Source organism: Naegleria lovaniensis (assembly GCF_003324165.1).
Source record: "Naegleria lovaniensis strain ATCC 30569 chromosome Unknown tig023, whole genome shotgun sequence".
NCBI lineage: Eukaryota > Heterolobosea > Eutetramitea > Acrasida > Naegleriidae > Naegleria > Naegleria lovaniensis.
In genome coordinates, this window is record NW_025407845.1 from 452,455 (window position 1) to 468,590 (window position 16,136).

At 37.9% G+C, this 16,136-nt stretch overlaps 8 protein-coding genes across 8 annotated transcripts; 3 read left to right on the forward strand and 5 right to left on the reverse strand.

Annotated features, from left to right (window-relative positions):
- Window positions 1–274: 274 nt before the first annotated feature.
- C9374_005256 (uncharacterized protein) lies at window positions 275–2,594 on the forward strand (the record flags this gene model as incomplete). Its single annotated transcript, XM_044694986.1, has 2 exons — window positions 275–890; window positions 1,117–2,594. 2 exons carry the CDS (start codon window positions 275–277, stop codon window positions 2,592–2,594), a joined length of 2,094 nt encoding a protein of 697 aa, XP_044548355.1.
- Window positions 2,595–2,828: 234 nt separating this feature from the next.
- Window positions 2,829–3,113, reverse strand: C9374_005257 (uncharacterized protein; the record flags this gene model as incomplete). Its single annotated transcript, XM_044694987.1, has 1 exon — window positions 2,829–3,113. One exon carries the CDS (start codon window positions 3,111–3,113, stop codon window positions 2,829–2,831), a length of 285 nt encoding a protein of 94 aa, XP_044548356.1.
- A 177-nt stretch (window positions 3,114–3,290) lies between these two features.
- Window positions 3,291–5,488, reverse strand: C9374_005258 (uncharacterized protein; the record flags this gene model as incomplete). Its single annotated transcript, XM_044694988.1, has 3 exons — window positions 3,291–3,991; window positions 4,043–4,500; window positions 4,569–5,488. The coding sequence occupies 3 exons, from the start codon at window positions 5,486–5,488 to the stop codon at window positions 3,291–3,293; spliced, it is 2,079 nt and encodes a 692-aa protein (XP_044548357.1).
- A 708-nt stretch (window positions 5,489–6,196) lies between these two features.
- Window positions 6,197–8,161, reverse strand: C9374_005259 (uncharacterized protein; the record flags this gene model as incomplete). Its single annotated transcript, XM_044694989.1, has 1 exon — window positions 6,197–8,161. The coding sequence occupies one exon, from the start codon at window positions 8,159–8,161 to the stop codon at window positions 6,197–6,199; it is 1,965 nt and encodes a 654-aa protein (XP_044548358.1).
- A 346-nt stretch (window positions 8,162–8,507) lies between these two features.
- Window positions 8,508–11,751, forward strand: C9374_005260 (uncharacterized protein; the record flags this gene model as incomplete). The annotated part of the gene is made up of 2 exons (XM_044694991.1): window positions 8,508–8,562; window positions 8,654–11,751. 2 exons carry the CDS (start codon window positions 8,508–8,510, stop codon window positions 11,749–11,751), a joined length of 3,153 nt encoding a protein of 1,050 aa, XP_044548359.1.
- Window positions 11,752–12,040: 289 nt separating this feature from the next.
- Window positions 12,041–13,261, reverse strand: C9374_005261 (uncharacterized protein; the record flags this gene model as incomplete). The annotated part of the gene is made up of 1 exon (XM_044694992.1): window positions 12,041–13,261. One exon carries the CDS (start codon window positions 13,259–13,261, stop codon window positions 12,041–12,043), a length of 1,221 nt encoding a protein of 406 aa, XP_044548360.1.
- A 381-nt stretch (window positions 13,262–13,642) lies between these two features.
- C9374_005262 (uncharacterized protein) lies at window positions 13,643–14,566 on the forward strand (the record flags this gene model as incomplete). The annotated part of the gene is made up of 1 exon (XM_044694993.1): window positions 13,643–14,566. The coding sequence occupies one exon, from the start codon at window positions 13,643–13,645 to the stop codon at window positions 14,564–14,566; it is 924 nt and encodes a 307-aa protein (XP_044548361.1).
- Window positions 14,567–14,719: 153 nt separating this feature from the next.
- Window positions 14,720–15,921, reverse strand: C9374_005263 (uncharacterized protein; the record flags this gene model as incomplete). Its single annotated transcript, XM_044694994.1, has 2 exons — window positions 14,720–15,748; window positions 15,841–15,921. The coding sequence occupies 2 exons, from the start codon at window positions 15,919–15,921 to the stop codon at window positions 14,720–14,722; spliced, it is 1,110 nt and encodes a 369-aa protein (XP_044548362.1).
- Window positions 15,922–16,136: the final 215 nt, after the last annotated feature.

Consider the following 16,136-nt stretch of genomic DNA (forward strand, 5'->3'; position numbering starts at 1 on the left):
TTAGCAATGAATTCAGTCAACTCGTTAATCTGTTTGAATTCAACGAATTGTTCTAAAAAAATCCGAATCACAAGATCAAATTTTGAAACTCTTTTCATCAAAACACTCGTCATCAGATTTATCATTAAGCTTTTTGATACGTTCAATCAGTTATCTATTGATTGTGGATTGTTTGGAAACTTTGATTTGTGGTAACGGGATTTGTTATCTTTATTCCGAAAATTTAAATAATTTAAAAAAGCCAACACATTGTTGTTTTACTTTTTCATCATCAATGTCTACCACTCCACTCATCATTTGCTATGGCTCGGAGACTGGAAATTCTAAAGCCATTGCTACACGTATCTACAAGGCTTGCTCCGAGCTTCAATTTTGCAAAGATACTCAACTTCAGACTCTGAATGAGTTTGCAACCATCTACAAGCTTAGAGATAGAGCCAAAACCATTAAACAACCAACGGCAACAGATAACACATCTCCACATATTTTGGACAGCAAGGTAAACATGATCATTATTTGCTCAACCACTGGAAATGGAGATGTTCCTCAAAATGCTGATAGTTTTTACCGATTCATCAAGCTCAAGTCAACTCCTGCACAATTTTTCGAAAACCTTTCTTATTCCATTCTCGGGCTTGGAGACAGTAATTATGATTTATTTTGTAATGCGGCCAGAAATATTGATAAGAGGCTTCTAGAATTGGGTGCTGAAAGAATTGGCAGTAGAGCAGAGGCTGATGAGGTCGTTGGATTGGAAGTTTCAGTTGAGCCCTATATCGCCCAAGTTCTTCAATCATTAAGAAAGATTTACTCAACTGAGCATGTGGAAACAGAAAGTAAAGCTAGCATTACTGACAGTGTGGACACTGCTCGTTCACCTCATGGAGCTGGTAACGCTCTCTGTCTCCTCCAAATACACCACCCAGAGCTGTCACGTCCACAACGAATGTATCTTCATCGTCCCTTACAGGTCAATCCTCAATTACTTCTTCGTCATTCAATGGCAATACTGAACCAACGGATTCATTCCCAATACCAAGAAAACTCTCTTCAGGAGGAAAAGATCAACTTGAGGCTCTCTCAACTCTCATTGCAGCTTCTCATTCTTCGCTACAGAGTATTTGACTATTGTTAGAGCTGACAAAATGAGTGACAACGCTCAATCAGATGATTTGAATTATTATAGTTTGAGATTGGAAGAGCTATTTGGATCTCATTGTGACAGCAGTGAAGACAATTTAATCTACGAAAGTGATGAGCATGTACCTACTTCAACCGTTGCTCAAACTCCAACCATTTTTTTCTCTTCCATTCGAGGAGCTCGATATTTGACGACTACTGAGTCATCAAAACAAGTTTTACATTTGGAGCTAGATATGGCTAATGCTCCAATGAGTCAAGAAGCTTCATTTAAGTATGAACCTGGGGACGCGTTGGGAATATTTTGTGAAAATGATCAGGAGCATGTTGACTTGCTAATTGAAAAGCTTAAGGAAAGAGGATCTTTCAAATTATCTCCAAATGATCAACCAATTTCTGACACTGACCCAATCAGCGTCAAATGTACAGATGATTCCAAACGTTGCATTTTCCCAAAACATATTTCATCATTAGAAAATGAAATTGTCAATGTCAGAACTATTCTAACTAAGCGTGTGGATATCATGTCACCCGTAACGGTTCCCATGCTTCAAGTGTTAGCCAAATATTGTTCAAATTTCAGTGAGAAGAATGCCATCCTCAAACTCACTTTCGACACTGCTCTCTATAACACCCAAATTGTTAAGCAAAGGGCAAATTTATTTGATATTCTTTCATGGTATCCTTCATGCAAACCTTCATTAAGCCATCTTCTTCAAGAATTACCTCCTCTTCTTCCTCGATACTATTCCATTTCATCCTCTCCAATTAAGCACCCTGATGAGGCCCACATTGCATTTAGTATTATCAAATTCGAAACACCTCCTCCATATCACACCATTCGTCATGGCTCTTGTACCTCGTGGTTGCAAAATAAGGCGAAAAAGTTTTGGTCCAGCGAAGAGCAAGTTAAAATTCCAGTATTCGTTAAACCTTCACCCAACTTTAGACTTCCTGAAAATTTGAATACACCCATCATCATGATTGGTCCTGGAACAGGTGTGGTTCCTTTCCGTGGTTTTTTGCAACATCGTGAATGCATGCTAGACAAGAAACAGTCAGATGGGATTAATTGGCTCTTCTTTGGATGCAGAAGTATGAAATCTGACTTTTTATATCGAGAAGATTTGAGAGATTTCGAAACGAATAGCTTTGTTAATTTGAACTTGTTAGTGGCAAGCAGTAGAGAGGCCGATTCGGGAGGAGGTATCTGGTATGGAGGCTCTTACATACAGGATTACCTCCGGGAATATGCTGCCAATATCGTAGAAATGATGACAATGAAGAAAGGAGTGTTGTACGTGTGTGGAGATGCGCAGGGTATGGCCCCACAAGTGAATCGAGTACTTCATCAAATCATTGAAGAGGAATGCAACTATACGCCTGAGCAAGCGAAACACGTGGTTTCGGAATGGCAAGAAACAGGTCGTTATCTAAAAGAAGTTTGGAGTTGAACACCTTTGTTCTTTGGTAAACACAACATTTAAATTATTTTCGAATCATCAAACAACTTGTTAAATTATTTCTAAATAAACGGCATTCCGAAAGCCTTGATGATATTATTAACGATGTGAATTTTAATTGAATGACTGCAATGTCCACACCTAGGAGTTAGGAATGTGTATTCAAATAATTTGTGTTGTTTTAATTGTATCATCTTGAATCACACTAGAAATTTTGTTCAAAATTTACTCTTGTTCAGAGGTAAAAGACTTTGGCTCTCTCTCAATATATTCTCTGACTACAATATTTCTTCCTTCAAGTTCACTTCCGTTCAAGGTTTCAATAGCCTTTTGAACAGACTCTGCGCTTTCAAAAGTAACAACACCAGTACCTCTTGGCTTCTTGGTTTCACGGTCTTCAAAGAGTTTAACGAATTTAACGGCACCAACTTGAGAGAAGTGGTTCTTGAGAGCTTGCCATTGAGTGGTGAAAGGAATGTTGGAAACAAAGACTCTTGGTAATTTGTTCATTTTGTGATGATGAGAGGTTTGGTGTTGTTGTGTATTTTTTTCAACAAAAAAATTATCCTTCTACGATAATACAAAAATGGCATGCAATAAATTGATTGAACGCTGCTGAATATTCAAACGCCTAAAAATCGTTCAATAAAAAACCTGAACGCAAATCAATGCCCATAAATTCAATATTTACTCAATGTGAATGAATGACATCGTACAAAATGGATCACCAAAGGGACAGCCCATGCATTGATGATTTGGTTTTCTTCGTTGTTGCTCACCGTAGCCATTCCATATCATGATATTGTTGGCGAGTTCAACAGCTTTGGATTGCATGTTTAGAGGAGCTGTGGTTAACATTTCTAATTGTGTTTCTTGTTGTAAAACCTTGTTGTTAGCAAGATTGTTTGGTTTGGAGAGAATGGCAGATTTGTATTTGATCCAAAATGCACGATCGAATGCTTTCAGTAGGTCATATGTTTGAGGATTGGTACGAGGGAATTGAGGATCTTTCTGCAACAGTAAGTTTACAAATAGGTCTAACTGTTCGTGGGTGTGAAATGATATACAGTGGTTTTGAATTTCAATGGTAGAGAGAGGATCTGGGTTTGAAAACTTGGGAGTGTCACTCTTGCTTCTCTTCCGCGAGTTGTCGTTGGTGATTGGTGGGGTTCCATGATAAGAACTTGTTTTCTCTGTCTTTTTGTTGGAGCCTAGCATTTCCTTAATATTATTAAAGGAGTTGTTTTTAAGACCAAACTTGTCCAAAAATTGGTCGTCCAACTTGATCGTAAGATTGCTGTCACCTCTATTTCGAAGGTTGAGTAAAAATTGATGCATGGACTCTGAAAACACAGGTGTGATCTCTAATGCTTCAAGGACTTCGTCAACTGTTTCATTACGTGTGAATTTACAGCTCTATGTGAAAACCAACAACTTACCAAAATCTTGACAGTTTCCAACAGTTTTTTGTTCCTGCTTGTTTGGCTGGTAGGAGCATGAAGAACGATCACTATGTCTTGCGCTTAGTGCAGACGAGTTCGATGAGGCGGATCCTACAAAATTTTGGGCTACACCTGTGAGCGTAACACTTCCTCCTAGAGGTGGACTTAAACTACTTGGAGTGCTGTGCTCTGGCGTCGATGGAAGTGAGGAGCCGTAAAAGGCGTCTGAAATTCTTCGTTGACCTTCAACAGCTAGTTGAGAAGAAGGGCTTGAGAAAATGATGGACTCCTTTCTCACGTTGTTTCTTGAATAGGAGACTTGAGTATTCCATCTACACACCACTTGGGCAATTCTATTTACAGCTTCTGTTATGGCTGTCCAACCTTTCACTTCTCCAATGTCTATTGAAAGGAGAGCCATTTTGGAAGTAATTTTTCTTGGTATACACAAACCACTGTTCAGGTAATTATACAACGGATACGGTTACGAACGGCCTCATCAAACGATGAAAGAAATACTTACCAATCCGTGAATTCTAATATCCATGGTCCAATTGATATCGAAGAGTGGAAGATTCCATGATTAGGTAGTTTATCCATCTTGGCTAAAATGGGAGAAATAATTTGTCTTACATTCTTTGATGCGTCAGTCTTGAGAGTATCAACAAGGATGAGCTTAACCTTAAACGTAATTTCATCTAACAAGTTATGTTCTTGAATCTCTTCTTCTGGAATTTCTTCATTGTACCCGTCATCACAAGAATGATTAAGCGTTGAAAAAACAGGATCTAAAATTGATGGCCCATAAATGTTTGGGAGAATATCATGACTGGAGGATGCTTCTGAACCAATAGATCTACCAATAGATCTTCTCATTGCCCTATATAAATTTGTGGCTCTGGTAGCAAGCGATGGATTCTCAGTTCTTTCAGGAATGTTTGGAGGAATTTCAGAGTCGTCATCTTCAATGTGGTCAACAGCATCTCCGGTCGACTCAGATGCTTCTGAATCTCTGGGAACAGACGTCACAACAATTCCAGGAATACCTAAAGAATTAGGTTGACGTCTGGCATATCGTTGCCGAATGGCTGCAATGTTTGAAAAATCATCTTGTTGTTTTCTAAGGTTTTCTTTTTCTAGATACTGCAAAACAAAGTCTAGGTTAAGAAAATTGTTCTTGAGTTCAGTTTCATTCGACAATTGACGGACCAATCTGTCTCTGTCGTTCAAATTTTGTAATTTAGCAGACAGTATCTTACTAGACTCTATTTTTTGTAACACGACCATTTCAGGCGTTAGCTCTTCTCGATGTGGTCTTCTAGATCTACTTTGTGTGGATGGAGATAGCGAACCTGAGGGGTGGTATGATGGAGTAGTAGGCGGCTTTGGCTCGTCATCTCTGTCCGAGACAAAGATGGGATTTTGGCTTGAAATATTACCCATGTTGATATTGCAAGGCTAGTCTAGATTGTATGAAATTAGTTGTGATACTATAGCAATAATTCGTGGTGTAAGAGCAAATTGAAACGCTTGCGTTTTAAATTGACTAATCTGCTCAACGGGATAGTTCGGGGTTATTGTTCTTGTTACCTCTGAAACGGTTGAAAATGAATTCAATCGACGTAGGAGCTAACAGTTACTGTTGTGTTTCTTCTAAAGTTAAATGAAGAGTTAGAATATTTGTATCAAAGCAAGAGTGAGGCTCTCTTCTCTCTCAGGCTCTGTGGTGGTTGACCGTAGATGATGGGTGGAGGGAATTATTTTTTTTGGTTGGAATTAATAATTTTCGAATTGATCGATGATGTTTTTAGTTGATGTCTCTCGACAACACTACGCTAAAAACATTCGCACATCAGTTGAGAGCATGTTCTGGCTTTCATTTCAATGGCAATTGTTCATTCCATGAAGTAAATGCATTGATGTGCGCACAGGATCAATAATTTCGCTTTTAAGTCTAATCACAAAGCACCTTGTGTGTCTATTGAGAGATAACCTTTCACCATCATCACGTGCCACAATGTTTCAAACAAGTCCAATACTCGCATATTTGATTTTAGTGCCTCATTTGATTTCAATTTGTATTCAAAAGGTAAATTGAATCCAAATTTAATTCTGAAACATTGCAACATTTGCAGCTCTACCGATTTGGCTCTACTTGTTTCCATTCCATTCTGTATTCAGTTGTTGTAATTTGCCTTGAATAAATGAAATATGAGCTTGAAGGTTTTGTGGAGAGGCTGAGTGTTTAAGGGCAGTCAGAAGTTTTTCATATTCGTTCGTACAGTTGGAAATGGCTTGTTTCTTTGTGTGTGGTGTGGTTGCTTGCCGGGCAAGAGTTTCATGTGTGAAAAGCCATGAATATCGCAATTCCAAATCATAGGGCATGCCTCTAATATAGGGTTCTATGAGTTTGATCGATTCTTCCGCCCTGTTGAGTTGTATCAGAGAAAGATTCAGCATAATAATGATATCTCTCAATTGATCTTCGGTGAGTTTGAATTTTACGTGAAGAATTTCATTGATGGCTTGAAGTGTTTCTTCATACTTTTCTAAACTATATAGTACTCGAATTCTATTGTAGGCATTCACAATATTGTAGGGAATTTTACAGTATAAATCTGACAAGTCAAATGTGGAGCTTGACTTTTTGATGAGTTCCGTATGACCTTTGTTTGCTTTTGGAACCAGCGAGGCAGCATGCAACAGTAAGCTTGCCTTAATGTTTGTGTCAGCAGAAAAGCGAGGTAATTCTTGATCTGGTACTTCGCCTCCAAGTTGTCGATTACGGACAGAGTCAATAATGGAATTAAGTTTGGAAATGACTGTTTGAATTTCAGCTAATTTTTCAAGTTTTTCAGGATGAGCGACAAAGTAGCATTCTCGTGCCAAAAGACCTTGCGCATGAATGTTGGATGGATCAATCGTAATTGCATTCAATAGGTATTTCTCAGCCTCCTTAGGTTTGCTTTCACAGAGTGCTATTACTGCTCTCACAACATCCATGCAAGAATCTAGAGATATCGTCACGCCCGTCTCGAGATCTCTGAACTTGTGGTTCTTGTTTTGGGTCTTCCAATACTCAAATTGGTCACATATCTTTTTCATGTGAGCGAGGGAGTTTTCTTCAATTACAAATGAATTGATTGAGCAAATATAATAACTCCAATAAAACACTGCTTCAAAGAATTCTGCTTCTATTTTGACCGTCTCTGTAGGACTCATGTCATCACTATTCGAAATAACGTGCATTCCCATGGAAACATAGTCCGCAAGATATTGCTGAATAAATTGACAAATGTTAATATTCTCGGCATAGGCAGTGAGAATTGGAGAGGTTTTGAAAGCGTTGAGAAGATAATTAAAAAACCAATCAGGTTCTTCTTCGTCAATATTTTCAGCTTTGGCATACTTGGAGTCTTTCCCGGCAACCACTTCATGACGGATAATATCAACTATAAATGGAGGAACTGTTGGTGTTTCATCATCAATTTCTGACAATCGTTCTCTTTCTCGAATAAGATAGGTTAAAAATTCATCAGTGGTATTTAATTCAATCCATCCTCGTAATCCACATTTCAAACACAATCGGATTGCTCGTAAATACTCTTTCATAAATTGAAGAGAGGGTAAATTTTCACCTTCTGATTGTGATCTACACACGGTACTGAACATGGAGACGAGAGTAAACACATCACTTCCAATCATTTTCTTTGCTTGTTGAATCGTTAGCTTAACGTCTTCATGATGACTGCTCGATAATTCTTTTGAAATAATTTCAGAGACTTTCTTTTCCAACAGCTCAAGATTTTTAACACAAATTTCCATTTCCGTTTCCTCTTCTTTGTTTGTTTCATAATTTTTCATACTTGTGTGATATTGTCGATTCATCATGGTAAAATTGCAATTTTCCTCATGATGCCAGCACGTATGAACAAACACGGGATTTCTTTTCATGTTGAATAAACGAATTTGATCAACATGATGATGAAATCGTACAAAACTACATCCTACACCATCCTTGGATTTTGTCCCAACATGTTTCCGAAATGATGATGGCAAATTCTTCATGATGGATAAAGCCTTTCCATTGAAACAGGGGACCAATCTTGAGAGCATTTTTTTGATTGGTTCATGATGGTTTGCTTTCTTGTTGAATGGAAAAGAAAATCGAGAAATCAAAAAAAAAAATTGTTTCCGAGAGAAATCATTCTTACGGAATGGAAGGCTGATCAAACTACAAATCACACTGAGAATGGAAATAGAGAAAAAGATGTATCACATAATTCTCGCAGAATTTCAGTTGACAACTGGGTCGTTTTGTACAAAAGCGATACTGTGTGAAGCGAGTTTCTTCTAATTGCCAAATCGAGAGGAATCACCAATCAACAAACGTTCATCGTCAACAACAACATGAAATGACCGTCACAATACACTCAACAGCGACTACATCATCATCAAAAAAATGTACCGAATTCTCATCCTGAATCTTGTGATGATTCTCGCCTCTCTGTCCATAGGTAAGCATGCCAAAATGATCAATTTTCACACGTTCGAGCGAGTGAGTTCTCATTTAACATACATGATCCATCGATGATTCGAACTTTATAGTTTCTTCTATGGTGGGAGCTTCTCTGACAATTTTCACACCACTCGAACTTGTTTACAATCAATACATGGTTCAAAACGTTCTTGCAAATCCCAACTTTACACTCACACAAAGTATTCCGAATGCAAGTCCTTTTCAGAATTGGGCTATGGTCTATTCTGGTTCCAATGTTCAAGAAGTGACTTTGGGTGGAGTGCTGAGTGGAAATGCTGTGAAATTTGTCGGAGTTAATAATGGACTCTCCCAAACAGTGACTTTGAATCAATCCACAAGGAAAGTGGTGTTTTTTTCAGCATGGAGTAAGGCAGAGGGAGTTACTGGAAATAAGGATTCTGATTATTCATTTTACATTGATGTGAGATATCAAGATGGTACTTCTTTATATGGACAGAATTTGGCATTTGACGTTGGCACGACGAATTGGACTTACAAGTATGGTTTTATCATTCCCGAGAAGCCAGTCAAGAGTATGAATGCTGTTTTATTGTTTAGAAATGGACATACTGGAACTGCCTATTTCTCTAATTTGGTTATTTCTGAATTGAATATTGGAGCTGATCAGGTTCAAAACTTTGATCGAGTGGTGATGGCAAAATTTCCCAATTCAGTTGCCTTGGGCGCTATTCATACATTGAGCACTTCGGATAACCTCTCATTGAGATTTGACAAGTCCACTGGTATGATTGCTGGTGTCACCATTGACAGTCAAACGGTGGCATCTGACAGCAATCAAATTTATGGAGGTGTTTTTATCAAGGACATGCAATTGAAATCTAACGAATCCAATGTATATATGCCCTCTCCAAGTAAGGTTATTACCACTGCTAATACCTTCAGAACAGAGTCCTATCTTTCTGAATTAGATCTTTCCATCAATACAACCTTTAAGGCAGATGTTGACATTTCAAAAACAATTTCCATTCGAGTAGATGTTGAAAGCAAGAGAAATTCTATGAATAGAGCTCTCTCGGTCTATATTGCAATTCCTGTGAGTAATATGAATTTGGATTGGGTATGGGGAGATTATCTTCGATCTTCGAGAGGAATTGTTGATTTTTATCCAAAAGAGTTTAATCGAATGTCACAAAGAATATCGACCAATCAGTATACTTCATCCACTCCATTTTGGGGAATGTCAACAAATTTGACAAGCAACAATGTTGGATTGGGATTAGGAATTCCATTAGATTCTCCAAGAGTTGTTCGATTTTCATACAATGCTGTTTGTAAACTATTCTATGCCGTCATTGATTTAGGTATTTCACAACTGCCATCTGCCATTACAAATAAGGCTTGGATTGATTTAGTTCTCTACAAACTCGATAAGACTGAGACCACCATTGGAAATGTCAAAACACCTCTTCCATATCCAGCAAGAAGTGCAGCATATGGATACTATTCGAGATTCCCTCAATTCTATCAACGAAGAATTTCTCCAGAATCGGAAGGTCTTTGGGTTGCTTTCAGTGACATTACTCCCATTCCAAATATCACAGATTTTGGAATCTCTGTTCATGAAATAGCTTATGGAAGTTCTCCACGACATGCCAATTTTGGAAAACAAAAAGGAATCAAAGTATTTCGATATTTAACAGAACCTTTCTCTTCATGGGTCTCGCTGAACTCGACTTCGCTAGATCCCAATAATTACACACAAGTCATTGATTATTTGAAAGCACAAGCAGCAAATCCAAATTCACCTATTAAAACACAAGCTCAATATACACTAGTGTCTGGAATTAAGGATCCTGATACTGGCTTGTATCGATACACGAGTGAGAATAAGCCATGGTGTCCTGTCAAGTGTGCCTTATTCGATTTAACTCCGTTGCCAAATGTCAAACCAGATGACTCTCTTCCAAGTAATTACATCAGTAAGGCAGATAATTCTTGGAATTCAAATGTCATGAGCGATCATACCAATCCATTAAGCTCCAATTTCAATCTAAGCGGTGAATATTTAGATTCATTCCCAGCCAATGCCTATCTCCTCGATTACACTCCTGATCATGTGAAAGCTGTTTTACAACCAATTTTATCATTTGACGCCACTCGACCACAATTAGTAGGAGTGGTTCAAATTTTTGCAACGTATTACTTTTCTAAAAACATTGGAGATTTCTTACATTCGATTGGAAGATACTTTATGACGAATGGGGCTTCTTCGTTGGGAGTTTCTTGGGGAAGTGATTTATTTGATTACACAGGACAAGAAATGAAATGGGTTTCTGGAGGAAAGTTTGTACCATATGTGGATGAAACATTGTGTTTTTCAAGATCGAATTTTAATCAGAAACCATATGGATATTTAATGAATATTGATTATACCTTGTTGACAAGAGACATTATGGAACAATATATGCAATACGTGACATTTTATGGAATTTATCCAAGTGCATTCTCAGGAGATGCTAGTTCTAATCCATTTTGGTCTATTCCAGCTGCGTATGAACCCAATCGAGATTTATTTATGAAATATGTGCCACTTATTAAGAAATTGAATCGAAATGGATGGCAAGTCCTGACAGGTGTCAAGGGATTTGTGAATGGTGTTGAAAATGACGTGGTTCAACTTTCACCAACTCTCATAGCTCCTCCAAAAGTATTATTTGAAAGATTTTCAGTACTTTCACTCTCTCAAGAAGTTTATATCACTGTCATGATTACTCAACCCGTATATCATTCAAGAATTACATTGTTACTTGATTTGGATATGGTTTCAAATGGACAACTCAAAGCCAGTGATATTAATTGTAATTCCATTAGTGCATACTCACTCATGACCAAACAAAACTTGACCATTGTGAAAGACGGTTCCAACAATAATTGTACCTATTTTGGTGTTGAATTTATGGCCATTCCATACAATTCGACTTGGAATCAATATACAGAAGTCATTGCATTGAGTGTCACGGGTAAACAACAACCACTTCCTTCACCCATTCCTTCAAAACCAATGGGTAGTAGCAAGCCTAATAATTCTACGAATCGACCTGATCGATCGAGAGCTTTGAGTGAGAGTTCCAAATTTGGAGGAGTTTGGAGTGGATGGATTTTAGTATGCATAAGTGTAGTGATCATGGCTGTCATTGGTGTTTGATAAAGTCTAGTCTATACTCGTGAATGAATGGTTGAAAATCATCTGACAGCTCATTACTTCATGTGGTCTAACAGCAAAGACGTTCACCAATATTGGTTCCAGTAATTTCTTCGAGTCCTTCGTGGCCAATATTGTCGTTTAGACCATTTTTCGCAATGAATTTCACTTAACACTTGTTCAGCTTGCTCGAAGTTGTCTTCTTGGCTATCATATTCCTCTTGATCATCTTGTTCCTTATTCACCTGTCTTTCCTGATACAATTTGGCAAACTTTTGTACAGTTTGAATAATCACTCCAGAGCTGTAATAGTGATAACGTTGGAGCATGTCACTGTTGTTCTTTTGGGACAACGTCGATCATGAAGCTTGGAATCACGTCTTCCTAAATAATTGGTTTTGGATCCCAGTGGAAGGCAATGCTTAAAGAGAAACCTTAAATAATTTCGTGGTGAGGTTGCAATGGCTGTAATGGCTTTCGTCTTCAGAACTTTGATCAAGTCAGCTAACAAGTAATATTGTCCATATTCGATGAGATCAAGACTGAATCGTTGCAAGTCCATCTCATTGGATATAAATTCAGGATTTGCTTTGAGGCATTTGAGGACTATGTTGTGATGATGACATTCAAGATGTGTATTAAGAATGTCCAATCCATATTCATGAAAGAGATTGTGTCGACGAAATAGGGCCAGGTGAAACTCATTGCATTGATTTGACACCCAATCTCTTTGTGCTTGTCGTTCCTTCTTGTTCATTCGTTCCAACAAGTCAAGTGCCACATCATAATTGGAACATTGAAAATAACTAAAAATTGAGGCAAAGTTGTTCACAATCACTCGTCTTTCTCTTCTCTTCTTCCAAAATTGAAATAACAGAGAAGGGTGATCTGCTAAAATCGTGGGCGATGCATCGACAATGTCATGAAAATATTGTGATAGGTCCAGATCTGGAAGAATGGTATCCAGAAGAGTAAATTTTCCTTCAGAGACTAAATATTCAACAATTTCAGAGAGTACGTCTTGCACTTTGGGATGTTGCATGAATAGTGGCACTGTATCAAGTGTGGTTTCATGATGGAGCGAGCAATGAAATTCTCTCGAAGTTAGAAAAGTACAAATATCAAAACTTGTGACATCTAAAAAACCAAACACGGTGTACATGACATCTACGCGTGAATGTCGGAGAGCTTGTTGCAAGATCTTAAACAACTGATCCTGAGAAAAAGACTGGTGAAAGTTATTGAGCAAAGACAAACAAGAATATTCATACTTCTCGAAATTTCTTTCACAAATATCAAGACCTCCGGAAGCAAATGGTTGAAGGAGTTTAAGACTATGGATCAATTCGTTGAATAAGCGACAGGACTTCATGCACGAAAAGAGATCTCTTGGCTGTAAATATTTCAAAAATTCAAAACACATGTCGGGAGTTTGAGCCAACCTCGAACAATCCATGACTATTAACGGTTCATATTGTTGCACAGTTCGAGGGTGAGACAAGTATCCACACATTTTTTCTTAACTAGATCTTTCGATTGTTATGATTCGATTTGTCTCAGATTGTTAGGCTTTTTCGGTTGGGAATTCCCAACTCCAAATGAAGAAAGCTGCTTAAAAAGATGTTTTAGGGCTGTGTTTATGTTGGTGAGCACATAGAGAGCAGTGTTATGACAAGCGTTTGAAATGAATAAATTCTGTCCTATTCACTTTCGTCTTTTGTTAGCGTTGAATTAATACGCACTCTGAACTTTGTAAACCATTCGCACAAATTTATGCTCACGCACCAGTCGCCCATTTTAAAACTACAAAATAGGCCAGAAACGACAAAAGATCAATCGAAACAAGTTTAAAAAAACATCATTTGATAACAGCAATCGTCTTGGAACATCAACAATGAGTAAATTGATTGTCGTCGTAGGAGCTACTGGTAAACAAGGAGGGAGTGTCATTAAGCATTTGCTTAGTAACACTAAGAGCGGAGAATGGAAGATTAGAGGTCTCAGTAGAGATACAACCTCATCAAAGGCAAAAGAATGGGCTCAACAAGGTGTCGAGATGGTTTCATGTGATTTAAGTAACAAGAATGATCTTGTTCAAGCTTTTAATGGAGCTTATGGAGTTTTTGGTGTAACTACTCCCACTTGGGGAGTGGACAATAATCAAGAATTTGAACACGGAGTCAACATGATTGAGGCTGCAGTTCAGAATAAGGTTCAGCATTTTGTTTTCAGCTCTTTGGATGATGTTGAGAAAGCCACTCATGGCAAGTATCATGTTCCTCATTTCACTAACAAGAATCGTGTGGAACAGGAAGCAAGAAAGAGTGCCATTCCGTTCACTACCTTTGTGTATCCACCATTCTATGCTGAGAATATTCCATTCATGATGTTCAAGTTGAATCAGGACAAGCAGAGCGCAGCCATCTATTCGGGAGTGAGCCCAACACGAAAGTTGCCAATCTTTTCAGTGGATGATATGGGAATTGTTGTCTCTCAAGTGTTCCAACATCCAGAGCAGTACAACAAACATAATATTATCGCAGCTGGAGATTTTGTGACTTTCCAAGAAATGGCTGAAATTTGTTCCAAGGTGTTGAAGGTTCCAACTCAATATGTGGCTTTGGATGAAGAAGTTGTTAGAAAGCAAATGGGAAATGAGATGAATGACATGTTCCATTATTTTAGTCAGTATGGCTATTATCAAGCAGAGAATGAGAAGGAAGAAGTTGAAAAAGTTAGAAAGTCATTCCCCAGCATGTTGAACTTTGAACAATTTGTTGAAAAGAACAAACAATTCTTTTTGAGATCTTCCCCATAATTATGGAATTAGCAACTATTGACGAGTGTGGAGAGTATGAGTTGAAGAGTAAACAAACATAGACGTTCTCCAATTCTTCCTCTTGTTAAAAACATGCTGTTATTTCGAAAGTAAACAAACTGATCCAATGGTTTTGATTCGGTGAGGAATAATTTAATCTAAGGGTAAAAAACAACCAGTATGAGCAGGGTCTCCAAAGGGACATGCCACTACCGAATAATAATGCTCTCGCTTCGAGTGATCGTTATCAATTTCGTCTAATTCAAACTCGACCATCTTTTTATCGTTGCCGCCATGAGTATGCATCGTTGGATCTACACGAAATAGAGGAAGAAACATTTCATTCCAAACAGGCGTTGCATCTTCATTCTCTGGTTTTGCATTCTCATGTCGATCTCGTAAATGGCCCATCCAATAACCTCGGTCAAATGCTTTTAGTAATCGGTAATCATAGGGATGCTCCTCTTTGAACTTGGGGTGTTTCGAGAGAAGGTGTGAAACATATTCATCAAGATGTCTATGCGACGTGAAGACTATTTTCTCGCTTGTGATAGGATTTTTGAACTCTCTCTCATTGATCAACTTTCCATTTCTTACCCTTCGCAAGTAGGATCCTAATTGACCTTTCATGATAGATGAAAACTCCAGATCCAGGGCATTAATGCAGTCTCTTACGAAATGATGACAGTTGCAACTTCTATTATTGTACACCATTTTAGTGTTGTACTCTGAAATCACGTAGCAAAATTGTTTGATTTTGTCCTGGTCACACTTTTCCTCAATATCCAATTCTCCAAGTTCTATAGCTACGTTGGGATTGGCAGATTTGATGGGCGTTAAATGGACGAGTCCATCATCGAACCAATGTACGATATGTTGACCTAACAGCACAGCTACATGTACTAGACCAAATCCAAGTGTTTCTCCTTCTTTCACCCTCAATACATTGGACACCACCATGGTTTTGAGTTTGCTTTCTGTCCACTTTTGAATATTGATCACTGCAAGATTGACTTTCAATTTCCGAACCTCTCCATTTTCATCAAGCAATTTTTCATACAACGTCTCAAAATCAAAAAAGCATTCCTCAATTAATTTCGGAGATGAATATAAATTATAGTACTGAGTGATTTCCTCTTTCGTGAGAATATCCCCATAAATTTCTTCTAATGTTTTTTGAAGCTGATTGAGAGGTAACGATCATCATTAATTGATGAATATTAAAAATTTCAACCTCAATCAATAATTGTTTTTAAAAACGTTCCGAAACCTACATCTTTCTTCCTTCGTTGTTTTGGACGTTTCCTCTTGGTACGAACCGATGTTTGAGAGCTTTGGGACACTGCGCTTCCCATTTTATGATGATGTTATATGTTACAAATGATTTGTTGTTGTTATGGTGCTCTTAAGAGAGAGATAAATCTTTGGAAATGATGATTCTCCCAAAGAGATATCAATTGAAATGCAATGATGAGTTATTTACAACAGATAATGACAATATGAAAGGGAATCTTGATTCCGAACCTCGCTGTTGCTCAAGCGATGAATCTTTTTTTCCTTAGACCACAAA